Consider the following 18,361-nt stretch of genomic DNA (forward strand, 5'->3'; position numbering starts at 1 on the left):
CTAATTGGACACAGTGGTCATGTGACAGCTGCGGCTAACATCCCATGCCTTTTACTGAGCCTGCTGATTGGCCTCAGCGGTCACATGGGATGTGGACTTCCGCCAGGGGAAAACTCTAGTGCTGCATGACCGGACTGTGCTGGGAGACACCACAGCATCGTAGACAGGCAAATTACATTTTTTTCACCTTCCTCAGGCTAATTTTAAAAAAATATATAACCTTGACAACCCCTTTAAGTAATACCTTTCCTAATACTTTACCTATCCTTTTCAAGATATTTTCATTCATTTTCAAACTTTTATTATTTTAACTTTTTATTTGATTTTTGTCTTAAAGGAATGTCAAAGGAAACTGGATCACAAACTTTCTTTAGATGCATATCTCTTGAAACCAGTCCAGAGAATCACTAAGTATCAGCTGCTTTTAAAGGTATATTTTATAGACTTTTTAACTTATTTATTTTCGTTTGTAATATATATTTTTTAATAGATTATTCTTTATTCATGTCCTCTTATACAGCACTGCCATCACATAATTGTATTATTAGGTATGGGAAGTGAGGAGACCAATTACTGTAGTTTTAGGAGATAAATACTGTATTATCCCATTTATGTATGATGTAAGATTCATTATTTCATAATGTGTCAAATGTTTTCTGTTGGTGAAAGGTCTGGACTGTAGACAGGCCAGTTTATCACCTGGAGTTGTCTTCTGTCAAGCCATGCTGTTGTGATGGATGCAGTATGTGATTTAACTTTGTCTTGCTAAAATATGCCTGGGTGGAAGCATATGTTGTTCTAAAACTTCTATATACTTCTCAGTATTGATGGTGCCTTTTAAGATGTGTAAGCTGCCAATGCTGTAGGCACTAATGCAGCCGAATACCATCAGAGACGCAAGTTTGAACAACAGGACAATACAGTATAACAATCAAACCAAAACTCAGGTTTAGGATTCCAGGCGCTCTAGAATGTTAGTGGTGAAAAAGGGTAGAGGAATGAGGGAAAGAAGAGGTACAGATGGGAAGGGATAAGGTAGAACTGGAGTAAAAAAAGAAGAGAGAAGAAAGAAAAGAAAGTCAGAGGGGGAGATGAAGGGAAAATGAAGGCAAGAAGAGCAACACTTGGGGAGCCTATCCTAAAAACTAGGACATCAGAGACCAGAAATTTAATGGATGCCAGGGGTTGGAAACTCCTCCAATGTCTAGGAATAACTGCTCTGGTTGCTGATAAAGAGTGGTGAAGCAGACTTTTTAAATCTTGGATCAGGAGTCAGGGATCCTGGTAAATAAGATAACTTGTGGGAGACAATGGTCTTAGAAACGCACACCTTGTGATATACTTGAAAAATTGTCTCTCCGAAGAGCTGTAGTAGAGGATCTGCCCACCAGATATGTAGCATTATCCCTTCATTGGTTCTCTTCCTCCAGTAACAATGTGTAATGTTAAGACCTCTATATCTTCTCTGGTAGGTTGGCTGTAATACAAAAATGCAAGTCCCCTATTTAAGTAATGGTCCAGATATATGTTGCAGGCCAAGCTATGGGGGCCCCCCAAAAAGACATGAGAGCTGGAGGATACGCTGTGGGTTGGGGTGCAGTCCCCTGTCATGTGGAAAATGGCAGGAGATGGGGTAGCCGATGACTCACCGAGAGCTGACGGGGGTTTGGTCCGGAGGGCTCTTTGTTGATGGATGCTAGGCCCGAGAATCTATTGTCCTCCATGGGCATTCTTCTAGTGGTGCCAATGCCTGGGCTTCAGGGGGAGTATCTGCACCTTGTGGAGTTGCTGTTAGCTGGAGAGGCAACTGGGGCTAGGAGGCTAAGAGGAGGAACGCATAATCGTCACTGGTAGCTATGTTCAAAGCAGCAAATCGCTCAATGCCCGGTGGGTGCAGTGCTGTGGTGGAAGTAGAAGATTGTCATGTCTCCTTCCTGTGTTTAGCTCCCATGAGCTGAAAAAAGGTTCTTGAAAGAGTGATAATAATGGAGCAGGATCTCAGGATTAGTATGTGTCCATTGCTCCACATCCAGGCCATGCCACACGCCTCATTTTAAATTAGCTCAGAGAAGCTAGCAGTGTTTCTCTATTGTGTGAATACATATATATATATATATATATATATATATATATATCTTCTTCTTTACATGATACAGGTTTAAATTGCATTTGTGGTTTGCACAGTGAACTATTTTCATAGACTATGATTTCTGGAAGTATTCCTGAGTCCATGCAGTGATTTGCATTACCAATTTATGACTGTTTTTAATGTAGTGCCACCAGAGTTCCCATAGCTCACAAGCATTGACCATTGTGCACATGGGTTTCTTCAGATTCCCTGAATCATTTGATGATATTATGTACTGTAGATGGTGGGATATTAAAAGTCTTTGCAGTTTTAGATTGCAGAACATTTTTCTGAAATTGCCCCACAATTTTTAGATGCAGTTTTTCACAGATTGGTGAACATCTGACCATCTTTGCTTCTGAGAGACTCTGCCTCTCTAACATGCTCTTTTTAATACACAGTCAAGTGACTTGGTTTAAAATTGACTCTTTAGTTGGTTTTGATTAGAATCATTTACTTTTCTAGCTTTTTTGATAATGTTAAAAATATGTCTCTTTTCTATTGTACATAAAATATTCATAATCATTGCATTCTTGTTTTCATTACATTTTACAAAGCATCCAATTTTTGGAATTGGAGTTGCAATTTTGTATGTACTTGGTACCATTAAATAAATTTAAAGGAAACCTGTCACTATGACAGATGCAGGGATAGAGAGCGTACTCGCCTTATAAATATACTAGACTCACAAACTATTGGTCTGATGTATATTTTTTCCCCTCACCTTGTAGCTAACTTTTATGCTGTTTTGACTCTAGCTTTAGGCTGGTCTTACATGGCCGTAATGATTCTACGGTCCGCAAGTTGCTAATCAGCAACACTAGTTGCTGATCAGCAACATAGACTCTGCAGATTCCCAGTGAACTGCCGCACTCGCTCATAGAGTTCTATGGACGAGTCCGTGCAGTGCCGTGAATTCACAGCCATTACGGACCTGCTCTATAATTTGTGGACCTCGGTTGCGGCCCAACACACCACGGATAAAATATCCGGTGTTGTAAGAGGCTGCACTGAATATAATTTGTTCACAAATGGTCCGCAATTGAAAACCCTCAATTGCGGACCATTTGCGGACTTACATTATGGCCATGTAAGACCAGCCTTAATATGCTGATCTTACATAGGGCAGCGTATTAAGGTGACAGATGTGCTTTAAAGTAGGATCATCATTATAATCCATTTATGCAGGGAATTTTGTACTAGCTGTGCCTATTACTAAACAACTCCTACAAAATGTATGTAGCTGTGCCTAAGCAGTCAAGAGGACTCCCCGTGACCCCTTCAATCAGAAGACCAGCAGGGGTGCCAATAGTCATATACCTGTACTGATATTGATGGCCTTTCCTAAGGATAGGTAATCAATATTCAAGTCCTTAAAAAACATTTAAAAAAAGTTGTTGTTAATAAGTGGATCTTCTTAAAAAATTCTCACTTATTATTTGTTTGTTCACATATAATATATACATCAAAAGCTACATAAACAGACAATATCAGACAATACAACTTAACAAAATAATTAACATATCAAACAGTAGGAATGAGGGACCTGTTCACAAGAGCTTACAATCTATTTGTGAGATGTCTGACTAGAAGCTTACTAGGACTTGTTCCAACTATATAATTGTAACATTGTTACTAGGTTACTAAAGCTGCCACAGTTACCAAGGTGTAATTAGAAACAGAAGGAGTAATACAATTACTAAAGCGAACACAATTGAAACTGTTTCTTGTGTTTATTTTAAGTCAGTGTTTTTAGATTACAGAAAAACGCACAGCACTCCTATCGGTTTGAAGGTGCTCTGATAGGGTTTCAACCTGAACCGCTAAGGAAAGTATTTCAGGCACTCAAGTATTCTTGTGAAATTATTTATTTAAGGTCATATTATAAAATAAGCAATCCACATATGGTGTGAAATGTTTTTCGGGTCACTATGGAGCCATCATTAAAACGCTATGGGTTCAAATTTCTACGCATGTGCAGTCAGCTCTACCATTGGGCCTCGGGCAGAGCCGACTGCACATGCCCGCAGCCATTTTTTTGTGGCTGCTTATGCTCTGTAATCCGTTGAACTTCAGGAGCATACTGCAGATGTGCAGTACACTCGGGTAAGCGGCCACAAAAACATGGCCGTGGGCATATGCAGTCGGCTCTGCCTAAGGCCCGATGGCAGAGCCAACTGCGCATGCGTAGAAGTTTGAACCCAGCGCTGGAAGAAGAGGCGGATAGAGGCTGTTCCAGATGAAGATGGAGGCGGTGCTGTTTGAGCGCTGAGGAGCATAAAACATAGAAAAAATTACCATGTTAGAGATTATGGAATTAATCCATACAAAAACCAACAATCTAAATCTGCGATCCAAAAGCTTATAGCTCTCCTTCACATCTGCGCCCTGCTATGTGCCCAAATGGCAGTTTATGCCCACATGTATGACCCTGGTGTACCCAGGATTATGTGCTTAATGCCATGAGTGAATATAAACTGCTGTTTGCGCACAGCCAGGCACAGAAGGGAAGGAGCGCTATTTTGATTTTTGGAGCACAGTTTGGTTTTAGGACGTCATGCCACTTTTGCAGAGCCCCTGAATTGCCAATATAGTGGAATATGCACCCATGTCACCACTGAAGGGATTTATAAAGTGGAGTAGCGAGTATATTTAACCCTTGGGGGTTGCATTTATTTAATTTCCAGAAATGAATGCGCAGCTGATAATGAAAAGTTCAAAATGAAATTTTAATAGAGATAACCATTTCAGTGCCCGATGTATTGTGCCCAGCTTATGTCAGCAGAGATACACACTCCAAAAACTATTAAACGGGTATCCCAGGCACAACAGCTTTTAGAGCGTTCATCTCTGATACAAGTCGGGCACAACATATTACACACAGGAATGACGTATTCCTGGAAAAATTGTCATTTTCACCTCTCTCAGCTGCGTATTCATATATGATAATAAATTATAGAAACACTTGGGGGTTATAAATGCTCACTTTACCTCTCTATAAATTCCTTCAGGGGTGTAGTTCAAAATGGGGTCACATATCAGGGGATTCCACTTTACTGGCGTTTCAGCTCTGCAAAAATGTCATGGTGATCAAAAATGTTCAGAACTCTCCACCGCTTTGTTTCCATCCATTTCTAGATGCTTTCTGAAGTTTGTTTGGAGTCATTGTCCTACTGGAAAACCCATGACATAGAAGGCAAACTTGGCTTTCTGACACTGGGCCCTACATCGTGACCCAAAATCCCTTGGTAATCTTCAGATATCATGATGCCTTTCATACAGTGGCAGCAAAGTAACCATAAAACATCTTTGAACCTCCACCATATTTGACTGTTGTTACTGTTTTCCTATGTTTGTCGGCTCATTTTTGGTAAACAGTAGAATAATATGCTTTACCATAAAAACCTCTATCTTGGTCTCATCTGTCCACAGGATGGTTTACTCACGTACATTTTGGTAAACTGTAGTCTAGCTTTTATATGTCTCTGTTTGAGCAGTGGGGTCTTCCTGTGTCTCCTGCCATAACGTTTCATTTCATTCAAATGTCAATGGATCAATAGCACAGAAACTGATGCTCCCTCAACCTGCAGAGCAGCTTGAATATCTTTGGAACTTGATAGGGGCTACTTATCCACCATCCGGGCTATCCTGTGTTGAAACCTTTCATCAATTTTTCTCTTCCATCCAAGTCCAGGAAGTTTAGCTACAGTGCCATAGGGTGTAAACTTATTGATTATGTTGCGCAACTTGGACAAAGGAACATCAAAATCTCTAAAGATGGACAGTTCTCTTCTCCTCTTTCTGTTCTCCATGCTTAATGTGCCACATACAGACAAACAATGCAAAGATTGAGTCAACTTCACTCCTTTTTATCTGGTTTCAGGTGTGATTTTTATATTGCCCGCACCTGTTACTTGACACATGCTCGAAACAAAGTTATTTACCAACAATTTTGTCTGGCCCATTTTTGGAGCTTTGCGTGAAATTATGCACACTTGGTTTTTTTTCTCAGTTTTTGTTGTTCCAATACACCCAAGGGAAATAAACTTGTAAAACAAAACATGTGTAATTGCAATAATATCTGGGGAAATACTTCATTTTCTGGAAAAACTTCAGGGGTGCTAACACTTATAGTCATGACTGTAGATATATATATATGAATTTTAAATTATATTTTACCATTCACTCACATTGAAAAGGGTTTTTCCTATTGACAGAAGGATCTGCAGTGGAATAAATGCAAATATAGAATTAGATTTTTTGTTTTATTTTATGCTAGGTTTACACTAACTGCTAAATCAGAGGTTTCACGTGGACCCCATTGACTATAATGGGTGTCGTCGGTTGTCCACCATTTTCAAACGGAAAGCAGCAAAAGAGAAACGCTTTCTGTGCAGGGCTTTTCTTTCCATTGATTTTCGGTGTTTTCTGCGACAGATACTATGTAATATTTCTGTAAAATTAACAAAATCAATATTCACCGTGGGGTAATTTTTTTTCTTTGAATTTGTGCTGAGTTTAACAACTGTGATAGGCTAACACGATAAACAGATTTGTAAATGTAAAAAAAAAAATGTATATAATCTGTACATACATTATACTGACTCCTCAATTCACTTTTTTGTGATTTTTCTAATAGGAAATGCTGAAATGCAGCAAGAATTCTGAAGGAACTGCTGAGTTAGAAGAAGCTCTTGCAACAGTGTTGGACATAATAAAATCTGTGAATGACTCTATGCACCAGATAGCCATTACTGGATATGAGGTATTCATTGGACAAATTCGAAATGTAGCATACAAGTATAAGATGTCCTATGACTCTAAGGCCAGTACTCCAGGTGGTGTACGCTGCAGTATGTCTGCACTGAAAACACCACAGCAAAAACAGAAGCGTTTTACAATCCCTGCACACATTGCAGAAAACTACATGCAACGGAAATGCTGACGTTCTGTTAAATCCACTACTGACTTTGGCTCAAAAAACACAGCAAAATCTGCAACGAAAAATGCTGCATTTCTGCAATATGGAGCCTTAGGCTAAGGCCCAGTTCACATTTGCGTTCGGTAATCCATTGAGTGAGTCCGTATGAGGACCCCCAAACGGAATACCGAACGCATTGACAAGTGATGAGGAGTGAAAGCACACGGACCCCATAGACTATAATGGGGTCCATGGGCTTTCCACGCAGTGTCCGCACAAGTCTTGCATACAGGAAAGTAGATCATGAAGTACATTTCTGTCCGCATGCAACATGCGGACACCGTGTGGAAAACACATGGACCCCATTATAGTCTATGGGGTCCGTGTGCTTTCATAAGCTCACCGCTTGCCAATGTGTTCGGTATTTTGTTCGGGAGGGGGGGTCCCCATGCAGACTTCCAGAACGGAATACCGAATGCAGATGTGAACCAGGTCTATCTCAGCTTAAACTATGTGTAGCTATAAACTGTATGTAACACAATAGAGTGGAGATCTTCAACTGCATAGCAACACACTTCCAGTAATGTTTGTTTATCACCTGCTGCATGGTCACATACAGGAATCAGACAATATCAGCCAGGTTCAGGGTATTGTTTCAAGGGTCCTGGAGTTATTTCAGTAAACTATGTAACTCAGTCACAGGATTTATTGTTTAACCACAAATACCTTAAACTACACACAACACAGGAGATCAGAGGTATAATAGCAAAACAAATCTGAGTAAACTCAGACAGACATATGTCTTAGGTTTCCTGGCAGTAATCTAACAAATTCTGCAATCCAAACAAAGGTATACTAATACAACAAAGCATCTAAGAATTTACACCATCATAAGCATACCTTTTTAGTATTTATAGATTTAAAACCGCCTTAGTTACTTATTTACACATATAAGGGAATATACAGAGATGTATATAATATAAGTTATACAGATTTCTAGGCATACTTTGTAACTAAGCAGATTTGTGTAAACTTGACATCCACAAATAAAGGTGGTTAGGAAAAGAATCATTTGATTGTAACTTTTTTTGTTATGTATATACTGTATTACATTGAAAATGTGAAGATAGAATTGATGAGGCAAATATCAATCGAAGATATTTCTGTATGGTTGTTTAGTTATGCAGCAAAATTGGTTCTCTTCCATAGACAGTTATTAAAACCCTGGGCCTTTTTTGCTTGATTCTTTGTGTAGTCTGCCATAATATAGCAGTGTACAACTACTGCCTTTAAAGAAGGCAGCACGGTGGCTCTGTGGTTAGCACTACGGTGTTGGAGTCCTGGGTTCAAAGCCTGCCAAGGACAACATTTGCAAGGAATTTGTATGTTCTCCCCGCATTTGCATGGGTTTCCTCCCACACTTCAAAAAAGACATACTGATAAAGAAAACAAATTAAATAAAACTACTGCCTTTAAACAGTAACTTTTGATTTTCTGGCAACATTTGTGTCAATAATAAATGTTGTATTATTCTTTATTAACAAATTGTGGTTCCTTTCTGTTAAATCCTAGATTTCTTCAAGCCGGAGATGGTAATAAATCAGACAATTAGTTAATTTCATCCACACATTGTAGGGGGAAAAAAAGCTGAAAAAATGCAGCCTGACTGTTAATTTTAGTTGCAGAGCATTTTGCCCATATGTGTATATATACAGGGTTGTAAAAAAGTATTTGCTGCCTTACAGATTTTTTTTTTTTTTGCAAATTTGTAACACTTTGGCTGGGTTCACATCTGCACCAGAGACTCCAATGGAGACTCTACCACGGAAACAGCCAAAAATCGTCAAGGTGAAAAGTCCTGCACGGAGTCCTCCACTTTCAGTATGAAAACAGCGGACAATTGGAATACCCCATTATAGTTAATGGGGTCCACCAGTGTCCGCATGTAACTGTTATTTTAGCAGTCCAGCTCTCCATCATTCGGATCCTCTGGCGGACCCAAACGATGGTAAGCCTAGCTCAGATGTGAACCTAGTGTCAAAAAGTATTAAGATGATCAAATATGCTTGAATATTAGACACAGATAATCTTAGTAAATACTAAAAACTGTTTTTTAAATAATGATATCATTTATTTACGGAAAAAAGATATTTAAAATAACCTAGCCCTATGTGAAAAAGTTATTTCACCCCGCTTACTGAGATGTTTGAGAGTTTAGTTTTGCTTTAAAGCTATTAGTTCTTACTTTATCTGTATCTTCTGCTTGCAGGGCGATCTCAGTGAGCTTGGGAAGCTGCTTATGCAGGGCTCATTTAATGTGTGGACCGATCACAAGAAAGGCCATAATAAAGTAAAAGATCTGGCCAGATTTAAACCAATGCAAAGGCATCTCTTTTTGTATGCCAAAACCCTTCTTTTCTGCAAGAAGAGGGAGGAGAGCACAGAAGGACATGAAAAATCTCCTTCATACAGTTTCAAGCATGCACTGAAGGTAATCTCCCCCTTGTCCTTCCTTGTACATAATGTTGCATATTAAAGAGGGCCTTTTAGCTCCTCCACCAACTCCAACTCTTTGCATTCTGTAATAGACTTCTCGTCACTGATTTTTACACAGTTGGATTTTTTTTCTAAATTCCACTATTAGTGAACAATCATTTCTGTGTCAGTACCTTGTTTGCTAATTGGGATCTCTGCAATGAGGTGGGCAGTCTCAAGTTATCTACTCCAACCCAGGACCACCCACCTGACAGTAGAGAGCCTAGTTAGCATATTGGATGCTGAAACTAACTGCACTTATTGCTCAGAGATGGTGGGGGCTAAAGAGAAAATTCAAACTGTACTGAAATCAGTGGAGCCGCAAAGGATGCAAATAGTTGGGATTCCTATGAACGTTCCTCTCTAAAGGGGTTGTCCAATGATTGAAAATTATATTGAAAGAAAATACCACTCAGCCAATGACGATTTGAGGTAGGTCATTGTACGGTCAAAGATTGACTGAGTGGTCATTTCTTTTGTGTTGAGAGGGACTAAAAGGGGAAATTGTTGGAACAGGACCAGATTGGTGAGGTGGAAGTGAATGTATGGGACACTAGCTGGTACCCGCGACTTCGTCTGCGGTGATTGTAGAAGTGGGTATATACAGGTGTGGGTAAGGTTTTCGTACTGTGTATATGGTATGGGATATGAAATGTAAGTTTGTATCTTGTTTTTGCTGTAATTCAGATAATACGTGAGACTTTTGTGTTGATGTTACTTTTAGAGATGAGCGAACACTAAAATGTTCGAGGTTCGAAATTCGATTCGAACAGCCGCTCAATGTTCGTGTGTTCGAACGGGTTTCGAACCCCATTATAGTCTATGGGGAACAGATACTCGTTAAGGGGGAAACCCAAATCCGTGTCTGGAGGGTCACCAAGTCCACTATGACACCCCAGGAAATGATGCCAACACCTCTGGAATGACACTGGGACAGCAGGGGAAGCATGTCTGGGGGCATCTAACACACCAAAGACCCTCTATTACCCCAACATCACTGCCTAACAACTACACACTTTACACACTCAATACCACCTCTCTGACAGTAGGAAAACACCTTGAAACATGTGTATTTGGCACTTGCAGTGAGGAGAGCTTGTCACCAGCAGTGAATTTGGCCCTTGTAGTAAGTTGAGGTTGGCACCAACATTTGTTTTGAAAATCAGGGTGGATTGAGCCTCTAACCAGCAGAGTTTGGGCAAATTCATGGTGGAGGGAGCCTCTAAACACCCCAGTTTGGGCAAATTCATGGTGGAGGGAGCCTCTAAAAACCCCAGTTTGGACCAATTCATGGTGGAGGGAGCCTCTAACCAGCCCAGTGTGGGCAAATTCATGGTGGAGGGAGCCTCTAAAAAACCCAGTTTGGACCAATTCATGGTGGAGGGAGCCTCTAAACAGCCCAGTTTGGGCAAATTCATGGTGGAGGGAGCCTCTAACCAGCCCAGTTTGGACCAATTAATGGTGGAGGGAGCCTCTAAACAGCCAAGTTTTGGGAAATTCATGGTGGAGGGAGCCTCTAACCAGCCCAGTGTGGGCAAATTCATGGTGGAGGGAGCCTCTAAAAAACCCAGTTTGGACCAATTCATGGTGGAGGGAGCCTCTAACCAGCCCAGTGTGGGCAAATTCATGGTGGAGGGAGCCTCTAAAAAACCCAGTTTGGACCAATTCATGGTGGAGGGAGCCTCTAAACAGCCCAGTTTGGGCAAATTCATGGTGGAGGGAGCCTCTAACCAGCCCAGTTTGGACCAATTAATGGTGGAGGGAGCCTCTAAACAGCCAAGTTTGGACCAATTCATGGTGGAGGGAGCCTCTAACCAGCCCAGTTTGGACCAATTAATGGTGGAGGGAGCCTCTAAACAGCCAAGTTTTGGGAAATTCATGGTGGAGGGAGCCTCTAACCAGCCCAGTGTGGGCAAATTCATGGTGGAGGGAGCCTCTAACCAGCCCAGTTTGGACCAATTAATGGTGGAGGGAGCCTCTAAACAGCCAAGTTTGGACCAATTCATGGTGGAGGGAGCCTCTAAAAACCCCAGTTTGGACCAATTCATGGTGGAGGGAGCCTCTAAACAGCCCAGTTTGGGCAAATTCATGGTGGAGGGAGCCTCTAACCAGCCCAGTTTGGACCAATTCATGGTGGAGGGAGCCTCTAAACAGCCCAGTTTGGGCAAATTCATGGTGGAGGGAGCCTCTAACCAGCCCAGTTTGGACCAATTAATGGTGGAGGGAGCCTCTAAACAGCCAAGTTTGGACCAATTCATGGTGGAGGGAGCCTCTAACCAGCCCAGTTTGGACCAATTAATGGTGGAGGGAGCCTCTAAACAGCCAAGTTTTGGGAAATTCATGGTGGAGGGAGCCTCTAACCAGCCCAGTGTGGGCAAATTCATGGTGGAGGGAGCCTCTAACCAGCCCAGTTTGGACCAATTAATGGTGGAGGGAGCCTCTAAACAGCCAAGTTTGGACCAATTCATGGTGGAGGGAGCCTCTAAAAACCCCAGTTTGGACCAATTCATGGTGGAGGGAGCCTCTAACCAGCCCAGTTTGGGCAAATTCATGGTGGAGGGAGCCTCTAACCAGCCCAGTTTGGACCAATTAATGGTGGAGGGAGCCTCTAAACAGCCCAGTTTGGGCAAATTCATGGTGGAGGGAGCCTCTAACCAGCCCAGTTTGGACCAATTAATGGTGGAGGGAGCCTCTAAACAGCCAAGTTTGGACCAATTCATGGTGGAGGGAGCCTCTAACCAGCCCAGTTTGGACCAATTAATGGTGGAGGGAGCCTCTAAACAGCCAAGTTTTGGGAAATTCATGGTGGAGGGAGCCTCTAACCAGCCCAGTGTGGGCAAATTCATGGTGGAGGGAGCCTCTAACCAGCCCAGTTTGGACCAATTAATGGTGGAGGGAGCCTCTAAACAGCCAAGTTTGGACCAATTCATGGTGGAGGGAGCCTCTAAAAACCCCAGTTTGGACCAATTCATGGTGGAGGGAGCCTCTAACCAGCCCAGTTTGGGCAAATTCATGGTGGAGGGAGCCTCTAACCAGCCCAGTTTGGACCAATTCATGGTGGAGGGAGCCTCTAAACAGCCCAGTTTGGGCAAACTCATGGTGGAGGGAGCCTCTAACCAGCCCAGTTTGGACCAATTAATGGTGGAGGGAGCCTCTAAACAGCCAAGTTTGGACCAATTCATGGTGGAGGGAGCCTCTAACCAGCCCAGATTGGACCAATTAATGGTGGAGGGAGCCTCTAAACAGCCAAGTTTTGGGAAATTCATGGTGGAGGGAGCCTCTAACCAGCCCAGTGTGGGCAAATTCATGGTGGAGGGAGCCTCTAATCAGCCCAGTTTGGACCAATTAATGGTGGAGGGAGCCTCTAAACAGCCAAGTTTGGACCAATTCATGGTGGAGGGAGCCTCTAAAAACCCCAGTTTGGACCAATTCATGGTGGAGGGAGCCTCTAAACAGCCCAGTTTGGGCAAATTCATGGTGGAGGGAGCCTCTAACCAGCCCAGTTTGGACCAATTAATGGTGGAGGGAGCCTCTAACCAGCCCAGTTTGGGCAAATTCATGGTGGAGGGAGCCTCTAAACAGCCCAGTTTGGACCAATTCATGGTGGAGGGAGCCTCTAAAAAACCCAGTTTGGACCAATTCATGGTGGAGGGAGCCTCTAAACAGCCCAGTTTGGGCAAATTCATGGTGGAGGGAGCCTCTAACCAGCCCAGTTTGGACCAATTCATGGTGGAGGGAGCCTCTAACCAGCCCAGTTTGGGCAAATTCATGGTGGAGGGAGCCTCTAAACAGCCCAGTTTGGACCAATTCATGGTGGAGGGAGCCTCTAAAAAACCCAGTTTGGACCAATTCATGGTGGAGGGAGCCTCTAAACAGCCCAGTGTGGGCAAATTCATGGTGGAGGGAGCCTCTAACCAGCCCAGTTTGGACCAATTAATGGTGGAGGGAGCCTCTAAACAGCCAAGTTTGGACCAATTCATGGTGGAGGGAGCCTCTAACCAGCCCAGTTTGGACCAATTAATGGTGGAGGGAGCCTCTAAACAGCCAAGTTTTGGGAAATTCATGGTGGAGGGAGCCTCTAACCAGCCCAGTGTGGGCAAATTCATGGTGGAGGGAGCCTCTAAAAAACCCAGTTTGGACCAATTCATGGTGGAGGGAGCCTCTAACCAGCCCAGTGTGGGCAAATTCATGGTGGAGGGAGCCTCTAAAAAACCCAGTTTGGACCAATTCATGGTGGAGGGAGCCTCTAAACAGCCCAGTTTGGGCAAATTCATGGTGGAGGGAGCCTCTAACCAGCCCAGTTTGGACCAATTAATGGTGGAGGGAGCCTCTAAACAGCCAAGTTTGGACCAATTCATGGTGGAGGGAGCCTCTAACCAGCCCAGTTTGGACCAATTAATGGTGGAGGGAGCCTCTAAACAGCCAAGTTTTGGGAAATTCATGGTGGAGGGAGCCTCTAACCAGCCCAGTGTGGGCAAATTCATGGTGGAGGGAGCCTCTAACCAGCCCAGTTTGGACCAATTAATGGTGGAGGGAGCCTCTAAACAGCCAAGTTTGGACCAATTCATGGTGGAGGAGCCTCTAAAAACCCCAGTTTGGACCAATTCATGGTGGAGGGAGCCTCTAAACAGCCCAGTTTGGGCAAATTCATGGTGGAGGGAGCCTCTAACCAGCAGAGTTGGTGGAAATCAGGGTGGAGGGAGCCTAGTATTAGCAGAATTGTGCAACGCTTATGGTGGATGAGTATGAGGATGCGGAGGAATTGGAGAGGTTGAGTACAGACATGGAGTTTCATGTTGGGGTGCTTTACACAGGTGGGCACAAAAATGACGGCTCTACCCAGTGGTGGTTCATTTTTATCAAAGTGAGCCGGTCGGCACTCTCAGCTGACAGACGGGTGCGCTTGTCAGTGATGATGCCACCGGCTGCACTGAACACCCTCTCAGATAGGACGCTGGCGGCAGGACAGGACAGCACCTCCAAGACATATAGGGCAAGTTCAAGCCACAGGTCCAACTTCGACACCCAATACGTGTAGGGCGCAGAGGGGTCGGAGAGGACAGGGCTGTGGTCGGAAAGGTATTCCCGCAACATGCGCCTATACTTCTCACGCCTGGTGACACTAGGACCCTCCGTGGCGGCACTTTGGCGAGGGGGTGCCATCAAGGTGTCCCAGACCTTAGACAGTGTGCCCCTCGTTTGTGTGGACCGGTGAGAACTTGGTTGCCTACTGGAGGAACTGCCCTCCCTGCCGCCAACGTCACATGCTGGAAACATCTCCATCATATTCTGCACCAATTGCCTGTGGCAAGCATTGATGCGATTGGCCCTCCCCTCTACCGGAATAAAAGACGAGATGTTGTTTTTATACCGGGGGTCAAGGATAGCAAAGATCCAGTACTGGTTGTCCTCCATGATTTTGACAATACGCTTGTCGGTTGTAAAGCACCCCAACATGAACTCAGCCATGTCTGCCACAGTGTTAGTTGGCATGACTCCTCTGGCCCCACCGGAAAGTTCAATCTCCATTTCCTCCTCATCCTCCATGTCTACCCATCCGCGCTGCAACAATGGGACGATTCGAAGTTGCCCGGAAGCCTCCTGTATCACCATCACATCATCGGACAACTCTTCTTCCTCCTCCTCCTCCTCCTCCTCCTCCTCCATTAAACGCAGTGAAGCGGACAGATGTGTGGACCTACTCTCCAGCTGTGACGGATCGGATGCTATCCCTAACTCCTCTGTGTGATCTGAGTTATCCCTGATGTCAATCAGGGATTCTCTCAGAACACACAAGAGCGGGATTGTAAGGCTCACCATCGCATCCTCAGAGCTCACCCTCCTTGTGGACTCCTCAAAGACCCGTAGGATGTCACAAAGGTCTCTCATCCATGGCCACTCATGGATGTGAAACTGAGGCAGCTGACTTTGTGGCACCCTAGGGTTTTGTAGCTGGTATTCCATCAAAGGTCTCTGCTGCTCAACCACTCTATTCAACATCTGAAACGTTGAGTTCCAGCGTGTGGGGACGTCGCACAAAAGCCGGTGTTGTGGCACATGCAGGCGTTGCTGGAGAGATTTTAAGCTAGCAGCGGCTACTGTCGACTTGCGAAAGTGGGCGCACATGCGCCGCACTTTCACCAGTAGCTCTGGAACATTGGGGTAGCTCTTTAGGAAACGTTGCACCACTAGGTTGAAGACGTGGGCCAGGCATGGAACATGTTGGAGTCCGGCAAGCTCCAGAGCTGCTACCAGGTTCCGGCCGTTATCACAAACGACCATGCCTGGGCCCAGGTGCAGCGGCTCAAACCATATTGCCGTCTCATCGAGGAGGGCATCCCTCACCTCGGAGGCAGTGTGCTGTCTGTCCCCCAAGCTGATCAGCTTCAGCACAGCCTGCTGACGTCTACCAACGCCAGTGCTGCAACGTTTCCAACTCGTAGCTGGGGTCAATCTAACAGCGGAGGAGGAGGCGGTGGCGGAGGAGGAGGCGGTGGCGGAGGAGGAGGCGGTAGAGGAGGAGGAGGAGGGGGGTGTTCTTCTCGTGTCCCTGCCAGGAATGTTAGGCGGGGAGACGAGGTACACCGGGCCAGTTTGGGAAGCAGTCCCAGCCTCAACTACATTCACCCAGTGTGCCGTCAGTGAAATGTAGCGTCCCTGTCCGCATGCACTTGTCCACGCGTCGGTGGTCAAGTGGACCTTTGTGCAAAGCGCGGAACTAAGGGCCCGCCTGATGTTGAGTGACACGTGCTGGTGCAAGGCGGGGACGGCACACCGGGAGAAGTAGTGACGGCTAGGGACGGCATAGCGAGGTGCCGCAGTTGCCATCAGGTCCAGGAAGGCGGGAGTTTCAACAAGCCGGAACGCCAACATCTCCTGGGCCAGCAGTTTAGCGATGTTGGCGTTCAAGGCTTGCGCGTGTGGGTGGTTAGCAGTGTATTTCTGCCGCCGCTCCAATGTCTGAGAGATGGTGGGTTGTTGTAAAGAAACGCCTGATGGTGCCTTTGATGGTGCAGGAGAAGGAGATAAGACAGGACCAGGGGAGGATGAGGTAGAAGTCAACAAAGTGGCGGAGGCAGATGAAGTGGTGTCCTGGCTCGTCCTCTGGAGTGCATCGCCAGCACAGTCAGCAGTGGCAGTGGCAGAGGCAGAGGCAGTGGCAGTGGCGTGAACGGCAGGCGGCATTTGTCCTGCCGTTGCTGCCTGTCACTGATTCCAGTGCTTGGATTCCAAATGACGGCGCATTGAAGTGGTGGACAGGTTGCTCTTCTCAGAGCCCCTAATCAATTTCGAGAGGCAAATTGTGCAGACAACACTATATCTGTCCTCGGCGCATTCCTTGAAAAAACTCCACACCTTCGAGAAACGTGCCCTCGAGGTGGGAGTTTTTCGGGGCTGGGTACGAACTGGAACATCTTGGGAGATTCCGGGTGTGGCCTGGCTTCGCCTAAGCTGCTGACCTCTGCCTCTGCCTCTAGCTACCCTTTTTGGTACTGCACCTGCCTCAACATCCACACTACTTTCCCCGCTTGACATCCCCCCTGTCCAGGTCGGGTCAGTGTCCTCATCATCCACCAGTTCCTCTTCCAACTCCTGTCTCATCTCCTCCTCCCGCACAATGCGCCGGTCAACTGGATGCCCTGACGGCAACTGCGTCACATCATCGTCGATGAGGGTGGGTTGCTGGTCATCCACCACCAAATCAAACGGAGATGGAGGAGACTCTAGTGTTTGAGCATCTGGACACAGATGCTCCTCTGTTAGGTTCGTGGAATCGTGACGTGGAGAGGCAGGTTGAGGGACAATGAAAGGAGCGGAGAACAGCTCTGGGGAGCAGGGACAGTTTGGGTTATTGTTCTGTAAAGCTTCGGAATTTTGGGAGGAAGGAAGACAAGACTGTTGGGTAATAGGAGGAGAGGAGGCAGAGTCTGACTGGCTGCTGGACAATGTGCTGTAAGCGTTCTCTGACAGCCATTGCAAGACCTGTTCCTGGTTCTCGGGCCTACTAAGGTTTGTACCCTGCAGTTTAGTTAATGTGGCAAGCAACCCTGGCACTGTGGAGTGGCACAATGCTTGCTGCCCCACAGGAGTAGGCACGGGACGCCCTGTGGCTTCACTGCTACCTTGCTCCCCAGAACCATTCCCCCGACCTCGCCCACGGCCTCGTCCACGTCCCTTTCCGGGAGCCTTGCACATTTTGAATTCCTAGTTAGAAATTGGCACTGTATACCAGTAGTAAAAATTGTGGGTGCACGTAACCCCAATATATTCTTTGAATTCCCAGTCAGAAACTGGCACTATATGGCAGTAGCAAGAAATGAGGGTATTTATAACCCCAATATATTCTTTGAATTCCCAGTCAGACAATGGCACTGTATACCAGTAGTAAAAATTGTGGGTGCACGTAACCACAATATATTCTTTGAATTACCAGTCAGAAACTGGCACTATATGGCAGTAGCAAGAAATGAGGGTATTTATAACCCCAATATATTCTTTGAATTCCCAGTCAGACAATGGCACTGTATACCAGTAGTAAAAATTGTGGGTGCACGTAACCCCAATATATTCTTTGAATTCCCAGTCAGAAACTGGCACTATATGGCAGTAGCAAGAAATGAGGGTATTTATAACCCCAATATATTCTTTGAATTCCCAGTCAGACAATGGCACTGTATACCAGTAGTAAAAATTGTGGGTGCACGTAACCACAATATATTCTTTGAATTACCAGTCAGAAACTGGCACTATATGGCAGTAGCAAGAAATGAGGGTAT

The 18,361-nt window shown here is 45.0% G+C and overlaps 1 protein-coding gene across 2 annotated transcripts in view; it reads left to right on the forward strand.

The window, feature by feature from the left end:
• The window catches only part of MCF2L2 (MCF.2 cell line derived transforming sequence-like 2), a 274,167-nt gene that overhangs the window by 192,797 nt on the left and 63,009 nt on the right, over positions 1-18,361 (forward strand). For both annotated transcript variants that reach the window (XM_075268595.1, XM_075268594.1), the window contains exons 20-22: positions 338-430; positions 6,768-6,893; positions 9,319-9,540. In XM_075268595.1, coding sequence (XP_075124696.1) covers positions 338-430; positions 6,768-6,893; positions 9,319-9,540 — 441 coding nt within the window. The remainder of the gene's footprint in view (positions 1-337; positions 431-6,767; positions 6,894-9,318; positions 9,541-18,361) is intronic.

Source organism: Leptodactylus fuscus, chromosome 3 (assembly GCF_031893055.1).
Source record: "Leptodactylus fuscus isolate aLepFus1 chromosome 3, aLepFus1.hap2, whole genome shotgun sequence".
Taxonomy (NCBI): domain Eukaryota; kingdom Metazoa; phylum Chordata; class Amphibia; order Anura; family Leptodactylidae; genus Leptodactylus; species Leptodactylus fuscus.